Source organism: Saimiri boliviensis, chromosome 6 (assembly GCF_048565385.1).
Source record: "Saimiri boliviensis isolate mSaiBol1 chromosome 6, mSaiBol1.pri, whole genome shotgun sequence".
NCBI lineage: Eukaryota > Metazoa > Chordata > Mammalia > Primates > Cebidae > Saimiri > Saimiri boliviensis.
In genome coordinates, this window is record NC_133454.1 from 43,113,777 (window position 1) to 43,140,717 (window position 26,941).

The 26,941-nt window shown below is 34.6% G+C and overlaps 1 protein-coding gene across 2 annotated transcripts in view; it reads right to left on the reverse strand.

Moving 5' to 3' along the window:
- Positions 1-26,941, reverse strand: part of CWF19L2 (CWF19 like cell cycle control factor 2) — a 129,453-nt gene that overhangs the window by 68,565 nt on the left and 33,947 nt on the right. For both annotated transcript variants that reach the window (XM_039471415.2, XM_074400513.1), the window contains exons 9-10: positions 17,074-17,167; positions 15,047-15,136 (exon numbers count right to left, since the gene is read on the reverse strand). In XM_039471415.2, coding sequence (XP_039327349.2) covers positions 15,047-15,136; positions 17,074-17,167 — 184 coding nt within the window. The remainder of the gene's footprint in view (positions 1-15,046; positions 15,137-17,073; positions 17,168-26,941) is intronic.

Here is a 26,941-nt window from a genome sequence, read left to right on the forward strand (position 1 = left end):
ACTGCAGAATATACATTCTATTCAACAGCAGATGGAACTTTCTCCAAGACAGACCATTTAATAAGCCATAAAATGAGCCTAAATAAATTTAAGAAAATTGAAATTATATGAAGCACCCTGTCAGACCACAGTGGAATAAAATAAGAAATCAATCTTAAAAGGAATCTTCAAAACCATCCAAATACATGGAAATTAAATAACCTGCTACTGAATGAGCACTGGGTAAAAAAAAAAAAAAAAAATCAAGATGGAAATTTAAAAATTACTCAAACTGAATGACAATAATGACACAACCTATCAAAACCTCTGGGATACAACAAAGGCAGTGCTAAGAGGAAAGTGCATAGCCCTAAACAACTATATCAAAGAGTCTGAAAGAGCACAAACTCACACTCTAAGGTCACATCTCAAAGAACTAGAGAAACAAGAACAAACTAAACCCATACCCAGCAGAAGAAAGGAAATAACCAAGATCAGAGCAGAACTAAAAGAAATTGAAACAAAAAGAAAAATACAAAAGATAAATGAAACAAAAAGCTGGTTCTTTGAAAAGATAAATAAAATTGATAGACTATTAGCAAGATTAACTAAGAAAAGAAGAGAGAAAATTGCAAATAACCTCACTAAGAAACAAAACAGGAGATACTACAACTGACACTACTGAAATACAAAAGATTGTTCAAAGCTACTATGAACACTTTTACGTACATGAACTAGAAAAGCTAGAAGAGACGGATAAATTCCTGGAAGGATATAACCCTCCTAGCTTAAATCAGGAAAAATTAGATACCCTGAACAGAACAATAACAAGATGTGAGATTGAAACGGTAATTTAAAAGTTACCAACAAAAAATGTCCAGGACCAAAGAAATTCACAGCAGAATTCTACCAAACAGTCAAAGAAGAATTGGTACCAATCCTTTTGACACTATTCCACAAGATAGAGAAAGACGGAAATCTTCCTAATTCAGTCTGTGAAGCCAGACTCATTCTAATACCAAAACCAGGAATGGACATAACCAAAAAAGAAAACTACAAATATCCTTGATGAATACAGATGTGAAAACCCCTAACAAAATACTAGCTAACCGAATCCAATGACATATCGAAAAGATAATCCACCATGATAAACTGGTGGTTTCATATCAGGGATACAAGGATGGTTTAACACATGCAAGTCAATAAGTGTGATACACCAAATAAACAGAATTAAAAACAAAAATCACATGATCATGTCAATAGATTAAGAAAAAGCATTTGACAAAATCCAGCATCCCTTTATGATTAAAACTCTCAGCAAAATAGGCATACAAGGGGCATACCTCAACGTAATAAAGGCCATCTACGACAAACCCACAGCCAACATAATATTGAATGGGGACAAGTTGAAAGCATTCCCTCTGAGAACTGGAACAAGACATGGATGCCCACTCTCACCACTGCTCTTCAAAACCATACTGGAAATCCTAGCCAGAGCTATCAGACAAGAGAAGGAAATAAAGGGTATCCAAATCAGTTAAAAGGAAGTCAAACTGTCGCTGTTTGCTGATGATATGATCGTTAACCTTGAAAACACTAAGGACTCCTTCAGAAAGCTCCTAAAACTGATAAAAAGAATTCAGCAAAGTTCCTGGATACAAGATTAATGTACACAAATCAATAGCTCTTTTGTACACCAACAGTGACCAAGCAGAGAATCAAATCAAGAACTCAATCCCTTTTACAATAGCTGCAAAAAAATAATTATAAATAAAATTCTTAGGAATATACCTAACAAAGGAACACTGCTACAAGGAAAACTACTGAAAGAAATCACCGATGACCCAAACGAATGGAAACACATTTCATGTTCATGGGTAGGCAGAATCAATATTGTGAAAATGACCATACTAACAAAAGCAATCAACAAGTTCAATTTAATCCCCATCAAAATACCACCATCATTCTTTACAGAATTAGAAAAAACAATTCTAAAATTCATATAGACCAAAAAATAGCCTGCATGGCCAAAGTGAAACTAAGCAAAAAGAACAAATCTGGAAGCATCACATTACCTGATTTCAAACTATACTATAAGGCCTTAGTCACCAAAACAGCCTGGTGCTGGAATAAAAATAGGCACACAGACCAACAGAACATAATAGAGAACACAGAAATAAATCCAAATACTTACAGCCAACTCATCTTCAACAAAGCAAACAAAAACATAAAGGTGGCGAAAGGACACCCTTTTCAACAAATGATGCTGGGATAATTGTCTAACCACATGTAGTAGAATGAAACTGGATCCTCATCTCTCACCTTATACAAAACTCAACTCAAGATGGATTAGGAACTTAACCCTAAGAAATGAAACTAAAAATTCTAGAAGATAATATTGAAAAAATCCTTATAGACCTTGGCTTAGGCAAGAATTTCATGACCAAGAACCCAAAAGCAAATGCAATAAAAGCAAAGACAAATAGCTGGGACCTATTAAACTACAGAGCTTTTGCACGGCAAAAGGAACAGTCAGCAGAGTAAAGAGACAACCCACAGAGTGGGAGAAAATATTCACAATCTATACATATGACAAAGAACTAATATCCATAATCTACAACAAACAAATCAGTAAGAAAAAAAACAAACAGTCCCATCAAAAAGTGGGCTAATGATATGAACAGACAATTCGCAAAAGAAGGTATACAAATGGCTAACAAACATGAAAAAATGCTCAACATCACTAACGATCAGGGGAATGCAAATCAAAACTACAATGCAATACCACGTTACCTCTACGAGAAGGACCGAAACTTAAAAATCAAAAAAGAGTAGATGTTGGTGTGGATATGGTAAACAGGGAACACTTCTACACTGCTGGTGGGAATGTAAACTAGTGCAGCCACTATGGAAAACAGTGTGGAGATTCCTTAAAGAACTAAAAGTAGAACTGCCATTTGATCTAGCAATCCCACTACTAGGTATCTACCCAGAGAAAAAGAAGTCATTATTTGAAAAAGATACTTGCACATGCATGTTTACAGCAGCACAATTCACAACTGCAAAATTGTGGAACCAACCCAAATGCCCATCAATCAACCAGTGGATAAAGAAACTGTGATATATGTGTGTGTGGGGGGGGGGGTGATGGAATACTACACAGTCATAATAAAGAATCAATTAACAGCATTTGCAGTGACCTGGATGAGACTGGAGACTATTATTCTAAGTGATATAACTCAGGAACGAAAAAACAAATATCAAATGTTTTCACTGATAATGTGGGAGCTAAGCTATGAGGACACAAAGGCTAAGAATGATACAATGGATTTTGGAGACTTTGGGGGAAGAGTAGGATGAGGGCGAGGGATAAAAGACTACAAATATACTGCTTAGATGATGGGTGCACCAAAATCTCACAAATCACCATTAAAAAACTTATTCATGTAACCAAATACCACCTGCATAAAAAATAATAAAAATTAAAATTAGTATTTTTTTCTTTTAGAATGTAAGCTCCTCAAGAGCAGGGACAATGTTTTCTGTATGTTCTATTGTGCCTAGTACACTGCAAATGCTCAATAAATATTGATGATGGGAGGCAGTGAGTCTTGATGATAAGCGTGAGAAACTGAAATCCCAAACACTGTTTTGTTGCTTGTTTTATTATGACCTCGGATTAAAATTGGGAAATACTGGCCCTTTTGGATAATTGTCCCAAATATTACATTCAAATAAAAGTGCAATGGAGAAAAAAAAAATGGTATTTATCTGCAAAAGATACTTTAGTCATTCTAAATTTCCATTTACCCCAACAGATATTCAAAACTTAACTTTCTTCCTCACCTTCCCAGGCCAAAGACCAAGCTGCATACTGCTTGGTATGGATAGGACTTAGCACAGTGTCAAACAACAGTGGGTACCCAATAAATGCTTGATAAAAGAAATTAACAAGCTGGTGCCTCAGATAGATTCATTATATTCCTAAAGCTAACCTGCTTTCCCCTTTACTTTCCTCTTCTACCCACTTCTCTAATTTCTGTTCCTTAGGCCTGCCAGTAGAGATTACACTAAGTTTTGCCACTTAGGCTAACCAAGACAGAAACACTGAGGAGCTCAGAAATAATAAGTAAGTTCCCAATTTGCTATCACATTAATGCAGAATATGAGGCTTAAGAATCTGTATCAGGCCGAGGCGGGCGGATCACGAGGTCAAGAGATCGAGACCATCCTGGCCAACATGGTGAAACCCTGTCTCTACTAAAAATACAAAAATCAGCCGGGCGTGGTGGCATGTGCCTGTAGTCCCAGCTACTTGGGAGGCTGAAGCAGAAGAATCGCTTGAACCCGGGAGATGGAGGTTGCAGTGAGCTGAGACTGTGCCACTGCACTCCAGCCTGGCAACAGAGCAAGACTCCTTCTCAAAAGAAAAGAAAAAAAAAATCTGTATCAGTGTCAACAAACTATGGCCCACAGGCCAACTCCATTCTTGTGCTTGTTTTTAGTCAGCCCACAAGCTATGGATGGTCTTTACATTATTAAATGATTGGGGGGAATCAAAACAATAGTATTTCATGACAAATTAAAATTCTATACAATTCTAATTTTAACATCCATAATTAAGGTTTTTTTGGAACCCAACCAGTCTCATTCATTTATTTATTATCTATGGCTGCCTTCATGATACAACAACAGTTGAATAGCTATAGCACAGATAGGACAGCACACAAAATCTAAAATATTTACTATGTGATCTCTAAGAAAAGTCTGCCAATCTTGGTTCTATATTACTATTTAGCCAATAAAACTAATTCAAAATCATTTTGTAGATTTTTTTTTACTACATAATAACAAGCGAGACTAAAACTTGCAATTGCTTAATAATAATACACAAGATCCATGTTCCTAACAACAAGGGTAAGAGAATGGGACCTGGTACTCTTATTCTGTTAAAATATCTATGCTTGACTTCCATTCCATGCCATGATGGCGTAACAAAAAACAGTACAACCAGCTGTTGTTTAAAAAAACTAGACAACAGGACAAATACATGAAACAACCATTTTTAGACACTGACTTCTAGAGGAGTGTGATCCCTAAAAGAAGGAAACAAATGAGATAAGCCCTACAATGGCCACAGCTTTCTATCATGAGGCAGTTTATAGACCACAGTACCGGAAAAGGAATCTAATCAGCCCTCAGCTTCCTGGCTGACTGAATTGGGATGTATTTTAACAAGCTGTTAGAAGTAAGAGAAAACCTAACAAAGAATATCAAGCAAACCAAAAGATAAACAAAAAGAAAAAAATAATAATGCAAATTTTATTTATTTACATAAAAGAAAGGCAACTATAAAATACTATTTGGCCTAACAGTATCTATTTGCAGAATCAAGAGATAATTTTAAAACATAGAAATAAAGCAAAAGAAACAATTAAGAACCAAAGTGGCTTCCATCAGGATTGGAATAAGGTCTGGAAAGGGCTCACAACACTGTTACTATTTGGTATAGCTCTTTTAGCACTACTTGTATGTAGGACATTGATTAAAAAGAAAAGAAAAAAGCATACGCTGCTTTGATTCAAAGCTGGTATTAAAACGTTTAAATGTTTGAAAGCCTTTTCTAGCATTGGAAAATAAAGTAAAACTCTTCTACTAAATCAGGTTTTTCTATCAGTGGTCCACAAACTTGCAGAGTTCATGACAGTAGTCTACAAGTTTGTTATCAATGAATGCCATATAGCATGTTTCAACTTCTATCTTTTAAAATTTCCATAATAATCAATTATTACTATTCTCAGTATTTTCATGACTTTTGAATAATTTCTACTTTATCTCTAAATACGTCCACAAATTGCTCACTACACACAAGTACCTGGCCAAGGCAGTGGGTGGACTGAACACCAAGCTACATTCTGATGAGTGAGATGTATGTCCTAGCTTAAGGCTACTTTTTAATTTGTACAAAAGCATTCACAGGACTGTATCTGCCCAAAGAAGACATCTTTTTCTAACTCCATGAAGGCATCATACAGGCTCAATGCAGCCGTTTTAAAAATGCTTTTGCATGTGCCCATGATCTCAGCTACTCAGGAGGCTGAGGCAGGAGAATCACTCAAATCCAAGAGGCAGAGGTTGTAGTGAGCCCAGATTGCACCACTGCACTCCAGCATGGGCAAGAGAGCAAGACTCCGCTCGGAAAAAAAAAAAAAAAAAAAAAAAAAAAAAGCTTTTAAATTCTCAATTCTGTCCATAGTGTCCCCTTTTCAAAATTCTTAATATATTGCTGTGTTTTCCTTTTTTTTTTAGACTGGCCTTCTTAGAGGCTACCTATTAATTTTGTTCAAAGAATAAATTCTAGCGTTCTTTTAAAGTATTTCTATTTATTTTTGGTTTTCTATTTTAGTACTTTCAGTTTTGAATCTACCCTTTGTATATCGTATCTACTCTTTGTTATGTTCTCTCATCTCTTTTTTGTTATTACTGGCTAATGCCACAGACACCACTACTAATTATTAATAAATAATAGCTACATTAATTGTAACTTAAATTTCTGTTAAATCAAAGAATGACACACAGATTATTTACTATTCTTGAGTAAACAGGAACATAATAAATACTCTAAGATTTTTCTATGATTCGCTGTGCTGTATCAAGTGTTTTTCTTTTCTTTCCTTTTTTTCAGTATTGTGGAGTTTCACTCAACTAATTTTATTTTCTCTTCTTCATGAATCTTCATTAACAACTGTCTACTATAAATATTCTAGTCAGAACCTCTTTGGTACCTGCATACTTATGTACTATGTAATTGAAAACTGTATTTTCAGTTTTCCTAAAAGCACATTAAATTTCATTTCTATCTTCAACAATTGGTTACACATTCAACAATATGGTTAATTTAAAAGATATGTACAAGGATAAAATTGTCTTTGGGTTTGATTTTTTTTTTCCACTTAAAATGGTTTCCCTTTAACTTGCAAATATATAACTATGCAACATTATCCCTCCACCTAACCCCTCCACACACAAAAAAAATCTGGAACATGTACAAATCCATCCCTCGAAAAGAACACCGAAGTCTCAAATGCTGCTGAACAGTATAAAGACTCAATATTTTTCATATGCAGTAACATTTCATTTTTCCCTAAAATTTAACAACAGAAAAGGGAATTAAATGCTAATAGTATCGTTAGTGAGAAAAAAATAATGAGCATTTGAGGGGATCAAAGCAAACTGGTGTAGGAGAGAGGCTGCTGCTGGGTCATTGTTCCTTCTCTAAGGAAACCAGTTAGTTATGGCTTCAGTATCTGTTACAGAGCCCTGTGCAAAGTTTGAGATAGTCTAAGACATAATTCTTCATCCCAAAATTAGATCATTAATAAATCTACAATTAAAACTATCCAAAACAACTACTCTACAATTTTCTCTAAATTATTACACTTGAGAAAATACCATTCACAAAACAATTTTAAAAATTTACCCCAGAAAGCACTAAGAATTAAACACATCCTAGTCATAAGAGTGGGTGTTTCCTATTCCATGACTGAAGCCTACAGGTCAACACTCCCAGCTAGGATAATAGGATAATACCATGCTAAAGACTATTTCTATGGTAAATAAATAAAACTCACAGATAGTAGTCATAAAGAGAATAGCTTTTCCTTTGGCAAAGTTACAAAATGGTAACAGGATCCAAAAATAATGACTATAGCCTCAGAACATTCTTTGGATGCCCAGATTGTACCAGGCCCTATTCAATACCTCCATATTTCTATACTTTTTCTTTGAAGGATCACCAAAGGACTGTACTTATATATTTGTATAATTAACCTTATTTGTATGTTCTCTTTCCTGAAAGCTTTTAAAAGGAGTATATGATGTCTGAATTAAGAGCTCAAGGATATATAGAAGTTAACTACATGAAGAAAAGTATTCTAGGCAAAGAAAGACTGTGTAAAGGCACTGAGACAGGAGGGAAAACAGCTACTTAGGAAGTCAAGACAAAACAATGGTCATCTTAGTGTGGTAGATATAAAAAACAAAGAGCAGAGTTAAGAAACATCTAGCAGGTAAAACTGACACTATTTCAAAATGAATTTTCATGAGGTATGAGACTAGAGAACACATAAGATTCTGTATGCTAATACAAGTTTGTATTTATATATCATTTGCTTTACTATTTCTTATTTTCGCTTAAAATATCTGCTCCTCTAGTAATACTCTATTTAAAGAAATAAGCCCTCTAGTAATGCCTAAGATGAAATTTCTAACTGCACAGCACAGAAATGAGGGATACTTTAAGGAGAGTTAAAAAAACAAGCTGAACTGTATAGAAAATAGGTACATCTATTGACCTATTTTGCTTGGCTAGGGAAAAAAACTAGCTAAATGACTAAAAAAATATATTTATGCACACCTATTCTGTGTCAAGCAAGACTGTATCTCAAGTAAAGTGTGCCTACAGTAACATGGCAAGGTAAATAGTAGAATAAATGCAAAGCTACAATAACGTTTACTCTAGATTTAAAATATTTGACTTAGAAAATTGAGAGTGCAAAGGCCATCTACAAAGAAGGAACTGCAAAGTATTCATTGAGTAAAGGTCAAGAACCTCACTGTTTCAATATTAAAAGGAAACCACAAGCAAGTTTTTTAGTCTTGTAACTTTTTTTCTGTTGTACTATGCTTATGGGGATCAACTCCAGAGATTGGGATGCTAACACATTAAAAAAAAAAAAAAGACAGTCTAGGAGTTCACATATTCTGAGAATCGCAGCTATGACAAGTGAATATGCGAACACAGTGAACGACGTACCCAAGAATCAGATCCAAAAGACAGTGTTAAAGCAGTAACTGAATATGGTCTCAAACTATTACTGGAAATACTTCAAATCACCAGGCAAGCACCTGACTTTATACACAAAATGATGAATTTATCTATTTATTTATTAATGTTTCTCTATGGCCCTTAGTTAATTCCTCAATTTCTTTAAAGAGAATGTCCATAAACCCTCTCTACGTACATGCGCAGGGACCAAAATGCATTTCTCTTCTTCATTAGCGGTGTAGACAAAACTTTAAAGCTACTACACCATTATGCAAAGATTATTTCATTCTTTGTTACAAATGTTGAGCTTAATTTCCTGCATTTTCTTTTCTTATAAAGTACAGAGCTGAATTCCCTTGGATTAAATGTATACATAATGTGATTCCATTAAAGGATTATTAACAGGCACAAATTATAGAAGGGCAGATGAGGACTAACATATTAAAGAATTCGTATTAGATTTTTCCTGATATAAAACTGGCAATCTCCAAAACTCAGTGACACCTCATCACTCAGTGTCCAAGCACGAATTAGATAAAGAAGCTATGTATTTGGCTTCATGTTAAAATAAAGAAGCTTCACTTGTGTGATGGCCAGACTAGTTGAAGTCAAAGATCATGGATCATTTTAAAAATTTACAATAAAATACTACAGAGGATAAAATAAATTGAAGACATTCATAAAACAAGTATTTCAGCATGTCTTGGCTGTCTACAAGATATCAAGTATTACTCTAGGGACTAGACATGAACTGAAAGAATAACCCTTGTCCTAAATACGAAATAGTTCACCCTCTAAAGGAGAAGAGGAATAAGCAAATTAGGTGCTGATGGTTTTTCACTAAAGCCAAAATGATATTCATATATATTTGAATTAAGATATTTACCTTATTCCTGTAATTTAATACTTCCAACAAACGAGCTAAACAATGAAAGAATTCTTCCCTGAAGTTCAAGCGTTCTATGTATAGGGTTTTCTTTCCTCTCAAAGGGCAAAATTTTCAGCAGAAGTATTACAAGATTTTCCCCTGGAATGTCACCAAATGTCCATATAGCAGTAAACAACTTTGTATTCTACTCTAATTTCTAACAAAACCACTTTGAAAGGTAATCAAGGCCCTGGATCTGATGAAATAAACTACTTTAGTGGCAATAGAGAATTCTTTCAGAATTGTTGGCAGAGATTTGTTTTATATATATATTTAGTAAAGCTTGAACCAGATGTGCAAGTGTACTTGAACCTTCTCTGAAGAGAAGATAAAAATATGCCATTCTAGTGAAAGAATCCTTAGGGAAAAAAATAATAATAATAAAAATAAAAACTTTCTGTTTGAAGCTTCAAAGGGCTATACTGTTCCCAAAACAGACTAACAAACAGAAATTCTACTTGATACGATACTTTGAATACTAATCTACTGAGTACTGCTCAAAGCTAGGAGGGGTTAGAAATTTTAAAAACATGAGTAATATCAGAGTCATGTGGACAATGGATGAGACATAGCCTGTTAATTATTCTATCATACCCTCAAAACCATAGGAAAAATGTTGTTTAACAGAATTTCTGCTTCAAATTTTTTCCTTCTGTTCCAAGCCACAAACCTCCTCAACCATTTCAAGCAAAGTGGCTCCTTTTGCTTGCCTAAGATACTTTGAAAACTGATTTTACATTAAATAGCCGCACAGGATAATGGAAAAAACACTTCACTTTAGGAGGTATATGAAACGAAAGCTAACGGGACATAGCAAACCTTAGTCAAAAGATGAGAAGAAAATAGTCGATTCATTTGGTAGGGTCAGCAAAGCTTGACTACAAGAAATAACACAAAAATCTCAGGCTCCGGTCTATTCTTTTATGAGAGAGGAGAGAGAGAGAGAGAGTTTGTGTATGTGTGTGCGCACACACGTACGTCCATAGGCTAGCATAAAACAGCAAGGTCTATTCTTAATAGTTAGGGTCTCATATAGTAATATCAAATTTCTGATCCATTATTCCAAAACTGTTAACTGTACAAAGATCCCTCCTTCTATGGAGTGACAATAACCTGCCAAAAACAGTTAATTTCCCTTAGATGGTTAAGTAACTTTGCAACTCTGAGATTAAGAAATAAATCAAACTTAACCTTTTATATTGCGTTTAGGTAAAAGTATAGTAATAGCTCTGCAACCTTTTTTGGTATAAAATTTATTTCAATTTAATGCAGGAGACACATTTTTAATGGCACTTGCATTCATTTATAAATAACTTTTTAAGAATTTGTGTGTCTGTTTTTTGAAGGTATTTGAAACACTTAAGTGAATAAGCAATATAAAACTAGTAACAGCTTAAAATTTTATAATTTAATTAAGCTAACCATGAAAATTGCATTAAAGAATTTTAGTCTGATGTATTTCTTAAAATAATTGAGTGATTTGCTAAATTTACCAAGATTATTTAATGTTTATGGGTAGGTTATTTAAGCTAATAACTTTAATAAATATACTAATTAAAATAAAATAAGTATTCCTTGCTATATTCACAAATATTTAATGCCCTTCAGACATTTTAAAACCTGATTATCAAAAACACTGGTTTTTCTATTCTAGAATATATGAGGTAAAATGAAAGAGTACTTATGATTCATATTGTATTTTCTTTAATCGGACTAATATTTAAAGAGAGGGACAAAGACACAGATGGATTGTCAGAAGATCAAAATAGCACAGTGGTTTCTTTGTCCCATCCACTGGAAGTCACTCTAGAGGCCTCAGCACTGCTCCCAGGAAGCTTGTTAATTAATAAATAAAATGTGGCATCTATACACCATAGAATATTATTCAGCACTAAAAGGAAATGAGCTATCAAACCACAGAAAGATGGAGAGGAATCTTAAATACATATTACTAAGTAAAAGAAGCCAATCTGAAAATGCTATATACTGTATGATTTCAATTATGCAACATTCTGGAAAAGCCAAAACTATGGAGACTGCAAAGATCAGAGGTTGCCAGAGGTTAAGGGATAGGAAGGGAAGAACAGGTGGAGCACAGAGGATTCAGTGCAGTGAAAATACTTTGTATGATCTATAATGACAGATACATGTCATCACATATTTTTTTCAAACCAACAGAATGTACAATACCAAGAGGGGACCTTAATGTAATCTATGGACTTTGAGTGTTACAATATGTCAATGCAAGTTCATCAATTATAACAAATGTACTACTCTGGTAGGGGCTACTGCTGATGGGGGAGGCTATGCTTAGGTAGGGACAGGAAGTATATGGGAAATCTGTGTACCTTCGTCTCAATTCTGCTGTGAACCTAGCACTGCTCTAAACATAAAATCTTAAAAAGAAAAAAAGTCTCTGAGGTTTCAAAAATGGAAAATGTTGCAATTGTCTAAGAGGATTAGAAAAAAGCCATAATGAAGAAAGGTGATGCCTGGCACAAATAATAAAATAGCATAGGTAAATGTGAAAAAACATTTGTTACGTATAAGACAGTCTTGGAGGTAGGCCTGGAAAACGGCGCCATACTGTGGAAGGCCCTGCTGCAGGAAGATCTGGTACTTCCAGTTAGCACTAATAAACCACTGAAACTTTCAGAGTACAAAATTAGTTAACCACAAGGACACCTGAAAAAATTGTGTAAGATGGACTTCACAGTACACCTAGTTCTAGCTATCCTCCCAGTCCCTACTTTTGAATCCTACTAGTAATTTCTCACTTTCGATTCTTTAGTCTGTGTGAGAAACTTTTAAAAAATATTAGGTACCACAACTGAGTGTAAACAGCCATTTTCATAAACATATTCTCTACAGTATTATCTAAGTCATGAATGATGTTAGCCTGAAGAAACTTCTAGGGAAATTGACTTTATACATTCTCATCTCCTTCCACACTGACAGTAAATTATGTAAATTAATCTTTAAGAACAGACCTCTAAAATCAGTTTTAAACTTCATTATATCCCAAACCTGATTCTCCAAAAAACCTGTTGACCTTGTCCTTCAGCATGAAAAAGAGGTATCATATACATACAAGTACTTCCATGGGTTTAAATTCTTGCCCTTCACTTATTAGTTGTACACCTGGACAAGTTACTTAACCTTCTGTGCCTCAGTTTCTTGATCTATAAGGCTGTAATAATGACATGGACTACCTCAAAGGATATTGTGAAAATTACATGAGTTATTTTGGGGGGAGGGAAGAGATTGTTTTTAATGTTTTTAGTTTTATTTATTTATTTATTTATTTATTTATTTATTTATTTATTTATTTTTAGAGACAGGGTCTCACCCTGTCATCTAGGCTGGAGTGCAGTGACATGACATGGCTCACAGCAGCCTGGACCTCCTGGCCTCAAGCAATCGTCTGCCTCAGCCTCCCAAGTAGCTGGGACTACAGGAGCACATCACCACGCCCAGCTAGAGTTATTCGTCTACCTCCAAATCTGTAATGAAGAATTTGAACTCAGCTGTTCAACTTCTATCTACATTTATGCTTGCGATTATTTCATGCAGTATCATAGATTTAAATATCACCTATATGTTAATAACCCCCAAATTTCTATCTCCAGCACAGAGGATTTTTTCCCAACTACCCAATTCTGTCTTCTCCCTACTCCCAACTATCCAACTGCCTACTTGACATCTCCACTTGTTTTACAACTTACAAGCATCCAAACTCTCAATATATTCAAAACAGAACTTCTGACATGTCCCAAAACCTACTCTTCCTCTTTCTTCTACAACTCAAATAATGGCTATTCTTTCAGCTGCTCAAGCTAAAAGCCTTAGAGTCCTCTTTGCCTTCTCTCTTTATTCCATTACCTACTCCCTACCTAAACGATAATAAAAATCCTGTCAGCTTTTCTTTCAAAACATATACAGAAAGTATTTCTACATATACAAAATGCAATCACTTCTAACCACCTCCATAGCTACTATCTTTCTTGGTCAAAGCCACTATCATTTCTTATATGCATAATTACAAAAGCCCACCTCAACTTCAGCTTCTAAAAACCATTCTTAATAAAGAATCCAGAACGGTCCAGTCAAAATATATTTTCTGCTCAAAACCATTTAATAGTTTCTCACCATCTCAGTCAGAAAAAAAAGCCCACCTCCTTACTAAGACTTCAAAGCTTAACATGATCTGGCTGCCTACAGTCTCTCTAACCTGTATCTCCTACTTCCCTCTGTCATTTATTCCACTCCAGCAACACTGGTCTCCTTGCTATTCTTCCTGTACCTCAGACATATTTCCATCTTTGGGCCTTTAACTCTCTGTTCCTTTTGACTGCAAAGCTCTTCACTCAAAATATACAGAAATTCATTCTTTCACAAACTACAGGTCATTACATAAAGGCCTTATACTTTTTCAATGAGAAATGGCCAAGCCACCAATCCACCTGTCACTCAAAAATGCCACTTGCCTGCCACAGGATAATTTTCTGATATACTGTATTATTTTTTAATTTGTTTATCATTTTTGTAATTTATTGTTTCCATCCCTACCCAAATGAATGTTCCGATGCAGGTAGGTGTTTTTATTTGTTCACTAACAGATAGATGAATCAATCATAGACCAAAGTAATTTGTTTTATATAAAATGAATATCTAATTCAAGTCTCTCATTCTGAAGGAGACAAATTAAGGAACAGTTTGACTCGTACAGAAGCAATCAGTAAGCAGCACAGTCAGAATAAAAGTAGGTCCCCTTGGTCTCAGCCTGAGGCTTTTTTCCACCAGGGCACATCGACAGGATGTAAGAGAATACACAGAAAACTGATTTTTTTAAAAACAAGCATACATACAGATAAACACACAGATACATACACAGACACATCTCACATTAAAATATTACCACTGTGGACACTGTGGCTCACATCTGTAATCCCAGCACTTTGGGAGGCTAAGGCAGGTGGATCACTTGAAGTCAGCAGCTCAAGACCAGCCTGGCCAACAGGGTGAAACCCATCTCTAGTAAAAATACAAAAACTAGCCAGGCGTGGTGGCGCACACCTGTAGTCCCAGCTACTCAGAAGGCTGAGGCATGAGAATTTGTTGAACCTGGGAGACAGAGGTTGCAGTGAGCCGAGATCACACTACTGCACTCCAGCCTATGCAACTGAGCAAGACACTGTCTCAAAATAAAATAAAATAAAAAATTAAATTAAATTAAATTAAAATGTTACCACTGCCCAGTATTAATGTTATACAAGGTAATTACATTCTCCAAACAAACTTTTATTACTTACCTCTACCCCAGATTTTTTTGGTATCTGCATTACAGTTTCTTTGAATTTATTTGCCTTTTCAAGTTGAGCTTTAAGTTGTTCAGCTAATTCCTTCAAAAAGAAATCAAGTAAAATATGTGTGACATGTAGTTTAATTCTTTATGACAAAACGTTCAAATTTACACAACAGAAGAAAAAATAGCATAACAAAACACTCATTTAGCCATCACCTAATTTCAATTACCAACTCACAGCCTAGTATATTACTTTTTAATGAACTTATCTCAGTTACAAAGTTCTTGAATACCTGTGACACGTGCTTATGCTTCAAAGATAAACAATAACAAGAACACATATTTTGGAGGACACAGATGAAGGAAATACATAACCTTAACGACGTTTTTTGTAATTCCTAAATATCATAAAAGTTCAATACTTTCAACTTCAGTTATTGGTAATGAAAAAGCTATCATGAGACTGAAAATGTTACCTTCTTGTTTATAATTTAGACAAAAAATTCTGAATATATTTCATTTTTATTCGAGGAAACCTATATAAATTTATATAAAACAACTGCCATGTAAAGCAATAAACCATGAATAAATTAAATAAGTATATTTATGTGATATGCAAAGCGAGCTCCACCACAGTGTTCTTCCTGAACACAAGAACACACATTTTAACCTCTTACCTCGGTGACCTCTCTTTTACTTCTTTAATTCCTCTGTACTTTCAAAGCTCAAACTGTACGTTCTTTCTATCGTTATTACTGTTTTTGGTTTATTTCCCTTACCAATTTCTAGGATGAGTAGAAGTTCAGTGTTTCCAGAGAACAGATTCAAAAAGATAGAGCAGCATATGTAAGATATGCCCTTTATTGGACGTAACTAACTAATAACAACAGAAATATCTTGTTTGGTTACCATTTGTTTTACTATAGTATTGTACTAATAGTTTACCAAAACATAAGATTACTTAAAGATCCCTTGTACTTGGGTTTGAGATGAGTGCATAGATATGACAATGACCGAATTCTATTCTACCAAGATGTGCAATATCTGGCTGTGCTGTTCTGCCATGTGCACTTTAATACATATATTTCACTGTATATTATTTTAACATGATGTGCCATATAATAAATGAATGGATGAATGCATAAATGCAGCTCTTAACAAATCATTCCTACTTCTTACAATTCTGAGGTAAATTAGTCTTAAATCAAACTTTGCTAAAGGAAGTAAATGAGTTAGCCTACACAAAGCATCTAATACAGTATCAGGCACAGCACATTTACTTAAAACTTGAATAAATGACTTAATCCTCCTTTTTTAGGTTCCTAAGTAATTTGGAAAAGTAATAAACATTCTTAACAATACATGACAAAAATGATGGAGAAAAAGTGCTATCTTTATATCCCTTAAATATGCTCAATGAGTTAGAAATGCTGGAATAAAGCAAATATCAAAGTAAAAAAGAAATTTAAAAGCAAGCAGTTCCTTAGGATCTTAAGTTTCAGAGATCTGACAGAGACAGCAGATCATTTACTTGGAAGTAGGCAGATAGTACTGTTCACAGAAAGGTTCAAAAGTTTCTTTCTTTCCTTTTCTTTTTTCTTTTTTTTTTTTTTGAGACACAGTCTCGCTTCGTCATCCAGGCTGGAGTGCAATGGCATGATCTTGGCTCACTGCAATCTCTGCCTCCCAGGTTCAAGCAATTCTCCCATCTCAGCCTTCCCAGTAGCTAGAATGACAGTCACGCATCACCATACCTGGCTAATTTTTGTATTTTTAGTAGAGACAGGGTTTCACCATTTTGGCCAGGCTGGTCTCGAACACCTGACCTCAAGTGATCCGCCCTCCTTGGCGTCCCTAAGTGCTGGGATTACAGGCGTGGGCACCAAGCCAGGCTGAGAATTTCTTTAAGGAATCAATAACCAACCGTTACTTTCACAGTGTGCTATATCCACACTGCTAAAGAACTTCCAAAATTACTCACAAGAAGTTAAATATTTAATCCCTACTCTCCAAAACTACATCTAAGAGTCTTACCATATTCCCCATCATCTCTGCTTTGATAATCTTGGCTCCCAACTTGTTCTTCTCATCAACACTCAGGATGTGAATGGACTCATGCTCTGGACTGCTGTTGGAACAGGACAGATTAACAGCATATGAATTATAGGTGCAATGCAAGCAATAACAAGAAGATTCAAACATTATTTTAACTGACCTCAACAAAGAATTCAGCACTAATAGGAGATCATGATTGTAATACCTGAAAATGAAATTCAATGTTCTACCATAGTTGATAGTTTAAAGTTCTCTGTTACACTGCCACAACTGCCTTTGGCAGTTTTAGTAACTGATCAAAATCCCAATAACAATGAGATAAACAGTATTTATCAACTCTTCTTATTTAATATCCCCATACTCGTAATTTTAAAAAGGAAACAAAAAACTAGAACCAGGCCATAATTCTATACATCTTTGGAAACTCTCCTCATTCGACATGATAAGTTGTTAATAATCTAAGAAACTATAAAATGATTTATTTAACTTCATTCAAAGAATAAAAGCAATAAGCATGTGCTTTTTTATAAAGTCAGTCCAGAACATATAGTCATATAATATAAACTATTTTAAAATTGATATCATGTGCCAAACCTATACTATAGAAGCCTCACACAAAAATAACCCTCCAGCCAAGGTCAGATTTCCCTAGCTTACTACCTTAAGAAATCAGTCAAGGCTACAGTGTAGGACAGTGACCTCAGGCAGAGCCTGAAGGACTTCTGAGTAAAAGAGACATAGCCTGGAGTCCAAGAATTCCAAGGTAGCTAGAGTTCACAGAACAGAGTACCAAAGAAGAGAAAGCTGCACCAGAAGAAAATCCCAGAGAACTGCAGAGGGCTCCCCTTGAGTACTCAGCAAGGAAATACCTACAGTCAGGGAAAGAACTAACCTAAAAGATTAGAGATAGAATATTTGGCATTCCTGGGAACTCAGCGTCCAGTCCCACTAGCCAGACTAGGAAATCACATAATTCAAAAAGCACTAGACACAGTATTAAGAGTCTTGCTTCATTAGTGGGAAGTAACACACCCTAGACTAAATGCTGCTCTAGGCCCACCTAAAAAACTTAAAAGTTAAAAGGATCAAATGGTTTCCAATTAACCATATTCCAGAACAAAGCTCAAGAATATTTATAGAAATTCAAAAATATCTAGCACTCAACAGGTACTTTGTAAAACTGAGTATCTAATCAATGATGATCAGACAGGCAAATCAGGCAAATAAGTAGAAAAACACAACCCATAATTAGAACAAACTGCTATCAGTCAAAATCAACCCAGAACTGACACAGATGTAAAAAAACAGCAGACAAGGATACTAAAAGTGATTATTATAACAGTGCCTCATATGTTCAAAGAGTCAGACACAACAAAGATATAAAAAAGATCCAAAATAAACTTCTACAGATGAAAACTACAATATGTGAAATAAAAAAAAAAATGCTGGATAAGATTAAAGATTAAACTGCATAAGTAGTTTGGTGAAGGTGAAGCAATTTTCTATATGAATTTGAAACACAGAGAAAAGAATCTGTAAAAATGAAAAGAGCATCAGAGGGGTGTGGGACAACCTTAAGTATCCCACCATACAGGTAATTGAAGATAACTATTTTAAAAAACAATATATTTGAGGTTTATAACAAGTATAAGCCAAATGTATGACAATGCTAACAGAAAGGAAGAAAAGGGAGAAATGAAAATAAATAATGATAAAGTTCTCATACCATACAGGAGTAGCATATCACTTGAAGACAGACTATGATAAGTTAAAGGTATAGTACATCATCAAAGACAATGCAATTACTATTTTCTTTTTAATTACAGCAACCAAGGAAATGAAATGGAATGAAATCATAAAAATAATCAAAACAAGTGAGAAAAAGAAGAAAAGGTGAACGAAGGATACATGGGAAAAACAGGAAACTGCAAAATTACATATTTATACCTAATTATATCAATAACATTATATATTAATGGTTCAAATACCTAAATTAAAAGGCAGAAATTATCAGATGGATAAAAAAGTAAAACTCAACTACAAATACTGCTTTATAAATACAGACATAAGTATGTTAAACATAAAAGGACTGAAAAAGATATACCACGTTAATGCTAATCAAAAGAAAGTTGAAGTGGCTACATTATCAAACAAGTAAGATTATGGAGCAAGAAATATTGCCAGGAACAAACAAGTTCATTTCATATGAAAAGGAGTCAATCCAGCAAGAGCGTATGAGTACATGAGCAAAAACTGACAGATACAGGTGAGGGGACGGAAGGCAGCAAACCACACTGCCATGTGTGTACCTATGCAACAATCTTCCATGTTCTTCACATGTACCCCAAAACCTAAAATGCAATAAAAAAAATAAAAAAAATAAAAAAAACTATACTACAAAGAAAAAAAAAACTGACAGAAGAGAAATAAACAAATCCACAATTACAGCTCTAAATTTCAATACCTCTCTGTCAATACTTGATAGGATAAATACAATAGTCCCCCCTTAACTGCAAGAGTTATGTTTCAAGACCCTCAGTGGAAGCCTGAAATCTTGGATAGTACCAAACCCTATCTATAGTATTTTTTCAATTTATACATACCTATGCTGTCTGATTTATAAATTAGGCACAGTAAGACACTAACAACAACAACTAATAATAAAATAGTACAATTACAAAAATATACTGTAATAAAAGTTATATGAAGGTGGTCTCTTGCAAAATACTATATTTTCAGAGCATGGTTGACCATGGGTAACTGAAACCTCAGACACCAAACCAAGGATAAAGGGGGACTACTGTAAACAGAATCAGCAAGCATATGGAAGTCTTGAATAATACCATCAACCAGCATGCCCAAATGGACATTCATAGAACACATCACCCAACAAGAATAGAAAACACATTCTTTCCAAGTGCATACAAAATATTTCCTGGTAAGAAAAAGAAATGTGGGGTATTCAATTAGGAAAAGAGGAAGTCAAATTGTCTATATTTGCAGACAACATAATTGTATATTTAGAAGACCCCATCGTCTCAGCCCGAAATCTCCTTAAGCTGATAAGCAACTTCAGCAAAGTCTCAGGATACAAAATCAATGTGCGAAAATCACAAGTATTCCTATACACCAATAACAGAGTAACAGAGAGCCAAATCATGAGCAAACTCCCATTCACCATTGCTACAAAGAGAACAAAATACCTAGGAAAACAACTAACAAAGGACGTGAAAGACCTCTTCAAGGAGAACTACAAATCCTCCTCAAGGAAATCAGAGAGGACACAAACAGATGGAAAAATATTCCATGTCCATGGTTAGGAAGAATCAATATCGTGAAAATGGCCATAATGCCCAAAGTAATTTAGAGATTCAATGCTATCCCTATCAAACTACCAGTGACCTTTTTCACAGAACTGGAAAAAAACACCTTAAACTTCATATGGAACCAAAAGAGAGCCTGTACAGCCAAACAATTCAAACCAAAAAGAACAAAGCTGGAGGCATCACACTACCTGACTTCAAACTATACTACAAGGCTACAGTAATCAAAACAGCATGGTACTGGTACCAAAACAGAGATTTAGACCAATGAAACAGAACAGAGGCCTCAGAAGTAATGCCACACATCTATAACAATCTGATCTTTGACAAACCTGACAAAAACAAGCAATGGGGGAAAGATTCCCTGTTTAATAAATGGTGTTGGGAAAACTGGCTAGCCATATGCAGAAAGCTGAAACTGGACCCCTTCCTTACAACTTATAAAAAAATTAACTCCAGATGGATTAAAGATTTAAATATAAGACCTAGCACCATAAAAACCCTAGAAGAAAACATAGGCAATACCATTCAGGACATAGGCATAGGCAAGGACTTCATGACTAAACTTAAGAGCTTCTGCACAGCAAAAGAAACAATCATTAGAGTGAACCCACAACCAACAGAATGGGAAAAAGTTTTTGCAAGCTACCAAACTGACAAAGGGCTAATATCCAGAATCTACAAAGAACTAAAACAAATATACAAGAAAAAAGCAAACAAACCCATCAAAAAGTGGGTGAAAGATATGAACAGACACTTTTCAAAAGAAGATATTTATGTGACCAACAAACATGAAAAAATGCTCATCGTCACAGGCCATCAGAGAAATGCAAATACAAACCATGTTGAGATACCATCTCACACCAGATAGAATGGCAATCACTAAAAAATCTGGAGACAACAGATGCTGGAGAGGACGTGGAGAAATAGGAACACTTTTATACTGTTGGTAAGAGTGTAAATAAGTTCAACCATTGTGGAAGACAGTGTGGCAATTCCTCAAGGACCTAGAAATAGAAATTCCATTTGACCCAGCAATCCCATTACTGCGTATATATCCAAAGGATTACAAATCACTCCATTATAAAGACACATGCACACATACGTTCACTGCAGCACTGTTTACAATAGCAAAGACTTGGAACCAACTCAAATGTCCATCAAAGATAGACTGGATAAAAATAAAATGTGGCACATATATACCACGGAATACTATGCAGCCATAAAAAGGATGAGTTCATGTCCTTTGCAGGGACATGGATGAAACTGGAAACCATCAATCTCAGCAAACTGACACAGGAACAGAAAACTAAACACCACATGTTCTCACTCATAAGTGGATGTTGAACAATGAGAACACATGGACGCAGGGAGGGGAGTATCACACACTGGGGTCTGTTGGGGAGTGAGGGAACTAGGGGAGGGATAGAAGGGCCGAGGAGATTGAGGAGGGATAGTATTAGGAGAAATACCTAATGTAGGTGATGGGGGGATGGAAGCAGCAAACCACCATAGCATGTATATACCTATGTAATAATCCTGCAAGATCTGCACATGTACCCCAGAACTTAAAGTAAAATACATTAAAAACATATATATTTCCTGAGATACACCATGTTCTAAACTATAAAAAGTCTCAATAAATTCAAAGGAATTCAAGTTGTACAAATAATGTTCTTTGATCACAGTAAAATTAATTAGAAATCATTAACAAAAGCCTCTGGAAAATCCTCAACTATAATATTTGGAAACTCAATAGTATACCTGTAAATAACCCATGGGTCAAAAATAAGACCAAAGGAAAATTATATAACACATATCAGAACTGGTGGAATGCTGCTAATGCGTTACTTAGGGGGATATTTATAGCACTAAATATTTATATTAGAAAAGATCTCATATCAATCACCTCAGCTTACAACTTAAGAAAACAGAAAAAGAGCCAATTAAAGCAAAGTAAAAATAATACAAAAAACAAAAAAATCAGTGACATAAATAGAAAATAGAAAAATAAATTCAGTGTAACCAAAAGCTGACATCTAAGGCAATAAAAGTGATAAACCTATAGCGACCAAAAAACAAAGGGATCTAAATTACTAATAGAGAGGTAACATCACCACACATTGTAAGCACTTTATAAAAAGATATCCAAATGGCAAATAAGCACATGGAGAGATGGTCAGCATTAGCAGTCACTGGCCACTAAAGCAATACAAATTAAAACCACAATGAGACACCACTACACATCCACTAGAAGAGCCAAAATTTAAAAGACTGACCATTCCAAGTTCTTACAAGGATATAGAGAAACTGAAAGTCTTATACACTGTTGGTAATCATGTAAAATGGTACAATCACTTAGAAAAACAGTTTAGTAGTTTCTTAGTATTTAAACCTACAGTCACCATATGATCTAGCTACTGCTCTCCTAGGTATATTTATCCAAGAGAAAGGAAAGCATATGTCAATACAAAGACTTGTACATAAATGTTCAGAGACACATAATTTATAACAGCCAAAACTTGGAAACAATCTCAATATTCACCAACAGGAGAATGGAAAAACAAATTGTGATGTACCCAACAATAGTATATTGCCCATCAATAAAAAGGAATGAACTACTGACATATGCAACAACATAAATGAAGCTCGCAATAATTACACTGAAGTGAAAGCAGACCAAAAAAAAAAGACTGCATAATGTATGATCCCATTTACATCAAATTCTAGAAAATGCAAACTACAGTTAACTCTTGAACAATGCAGGGTTGAACTGCGCGGGTCCACTTTTACACAGATTTTTTTCACCCAAACATCAATCAAAAATACAACATTCCAGCATTCACATGATGCAAAAACTACATATACAGAGCAACATATTTTCATACATGTGGGTTCCAACTTGAGTATGTGCAATTATGGCATATTTGAGGGGTCTTAGAACCAATCTCCCATGAATTCCAAGGGACAACTGTAGTCTATAATGAAAGAAAGCAGATGTGGTTACCTAGAAGTGGAGAGCAGGGGTGTGGGAAAGCAGGAGAGACAGATTATGAAAGGGCACCAGGGCTTGAGGGGCAATGGTTTAATGAAAATATATGCATTTTAAAACATACCAAAATGTACACTTTTGTATGTTTGCAATTTATTGTATGTCAATTATATCTCAAAGTTTTTTTTAACCCTCAAAGGGAGTAATGAAATTTAAAACCAGAGTATAACTAACCTGTCATAATCTTAAATGTAAAGGATATATCTGATATTATTAGTTTTTCTGAATTCCCAGATTCTATAATACTCTATGAAATTAACATATTTTCTACACATTTGTTTTCCAAATCAAAACATGACCAACCAAAAATATTTGGAAATTATTTCTAAATGATAAATTCCTCTGGGGGTAAAAATCTTTTAACAGATAGCATTGGGAAAAAAATCTCTACAGAAAACCTATAGCAGCCATTTCTTCCAATATTGTTGAAAGGAAAGGCAATACTCTGGTGTTTAAGAAATCTAAAAATGTGCGGTAAAGCAACATTAGAAAGTAACATATTTTCATTCCCCTCATATTTTTTCAGTCTGCATTTTAAAAAGCAATTAAAATGAACAGTAGGGACACTGCATTCTTGTAAGCAGAAAAACATTATTACTTTTTAGATGCGTCCATGGGCTGAGTTATTGCTTGTTTTATTAGTTGTACTTTTTCTATGGAAAATATTTTTCAGTACTTTTTTCAAATTAAATACTAAGGTACATGTCATTTTCATTGTATTGCAAATGTAATTTATTTTAATTTCTGGCAATCTAATCATATCTCTCTTACTAATCAAAACAACTTTTCTCAATTTGCATTCTTTCCCTTCAATTAATTTTCTAAAATTCTCTGCTCTGAAAACTTTTATTTATTTTTATTATGTGGAATTATAGATAATACATTTTTACATGTATGTATAATGCAAAATAAATTAAATCACCACAGTTCATGCCCTTTCTAAAGGGCACCAGTACCATTATTCCCCTATGAAGTCACTTTCTCCAGGGTCTGTCTCTCAAATTTCTGTTTCCTAAGTGAGAAACTTCTTAGCTTATTTTCCTTCTGCCATTTGTACCTGACCAAGTTTTTCTTTCCAACTAAAGTTATGTCTAGTTTATCCATTTTTCATCTCAACATCAGCCAACTAAGAAACCAAAGAACTGAAGAAAGGATCTTTAGGATAAGGAGGTGATGAACCCAGTATTTCTACAATCCTTTCTCTATTATTCCAATAGACACTTACTATAATCCAGATGCAGAACAAGTCCATACATAATTTCCTATTGAACTCCATATCAAGAAATAAGCCATCTTGCAAGCAACCTTAAATCTGATAGGATCAGAAGAATTAAAGACCAAGCCACCCATCAATCCATCTCCTTCTCCTGAGAAATGTTTCAGGGTTATTAACACAAACTACTACATCGAATGTCAATATGGCAATAGAATCATAACTACTAATAGATATGAGCAAAAATAAAAATATAAATACCTAAAAACAGGATACTAATCAAACAGTTTCTAATGTGAGCTTTTCATGAAGAACTAAAAGTTTCTTTATAACGCCAATACCAATCATAACTGACTCTCCATATATACATAAGAGGATCACCAATATTCTGTGGATCGTATGTCAAAAAAACACTGGCATAAGTCATTAAGAAAGAATTCCTAATTTTCTCCCTTGCCACCCACAATCTGTAGCTGCACTTCTCTCTCTCTCTCTCTCTCTCTCTCTCTCTCTCTTTTTTTCTTACTATTTCCACCCAAAGCTAATCCTTCTACTTTTATAAGTAAACTGGACCTCACATTCATCCACACTAACTTCAGTGATCTTGCTCAATTGCCCCATCTATCATCTGCCTACCTGCCTTGCTTCTTCTAAAATGGAAACTGACTCTTTTCCATTAATTATAAATATGTTCTAGTATATATACACTTTCTATCTGTCATTCCATAACTCTTAATAACTTAGTATCCTAAAATCTTTCTATACCCTCTTTTATTAAAAAACAAACAAACAAACAAACAAACCCCAGATTAAGTAGCCAAAGAAGTTTGTTATTGTCCCTCCAAAGGGTACATCTTTGGGTCATTTCACTTTCCTCTTCCCCTCATGTCTCAGGATGCAAGCTTAGAGATTCTATGAAGGAAGGGCAATGAAGGTAGGCTAAAGCCCATGCACTTTCAGAAGGTAACTAGAATCTCAATGGATCTTTAAAAGAGGTGATTTCCATTGTCATTAAATGGAATACTCCACACAATTTTTTTTAGTATTTTCTAACAAGAATTAAATTGTTTACTAGTAGATGGAAAGTAATGAGAATAAATGACAAAAATACATAAGAATTCTGAACATCTCTTATACTAGCAATTTCAACATTAACAGTTACTTCAACACAATATAACAGTAATAGGCATCAAATAAAGACATGTAAAGGAAAGCTGTTGAGCATAAAATAACTGAAGAAAACATTAATCTATTTTATTTTGTGAACACCACAGCAAAGACACTGCTCTACAGCAAAAACCAGGGAATGGGCTCTTCCTTTCTTTCCCTAAGCATTTATAATGATGAGCAAATGCTTTCAAAGAAACATCACCATGACACCTGCAATTATCTTGCAAAAAGAAAAAAAGCCCAAGCATGTCTCAATTTCCAGAATTACTGCTATATTTCAGAAGTCCTTTTTATAATTAATTTCTAAAAAGCAAATCTTATTTTCACATTAAAATGTACTCTCTTTTGAAACACACACACACACACACACACACACACACACACACACACACACAGAGGCTTTGAGGAATAAATAATTAAAAGAGCTCTATCACAACAACATTTTTAAAATCTGCAATTAGTCATCCATAGCATAATGACATTTCAGTCAATGACAGACCACATGACAGTGATCCCATAAGATTATAATGCTCTATTACTATTGTACTTTTTCTATGTTTAGATACACAAATACTTATCATTGTGTTACAACTGCCAGCAGTACTCATTACAGTAACATGCTGTACTTTGAAGCCTAGAAGCAAAAGGCTGTACCATATAGTGTAGGTATCTACTAAGCTATACCATCCTGGTATGTGTAAGCACACAGTATGCTGTTCACACGACAAAATCGTCTAATAATGAATTTGCCTAATGACAATTTCTCAGAATACATCCCCACTGTTAAGCCATATATGATTTTATTATTCTTGTGCTGGCAGTGTTCACAGATCTTCCTTATTATTTTCTCAGCAGTTGCTCTTATATTTGCTTCCTTGCCTAAGGATCTCACAACTATGCTCAAAGCCTTCAGAACCTAGCATCCTTCAGTTGACCTTTGTGCTACAGTAACAAACTCTGCCAAGAATGACACCCAAAGGTTAAAATATTACATTAAATAAGTTAAGTTTCTGATATTAAATTTATAAAATCAAAATTAAGGACATCTCATTAATTTTTGCTCACATTACATACTACTCTTAAGTTTCA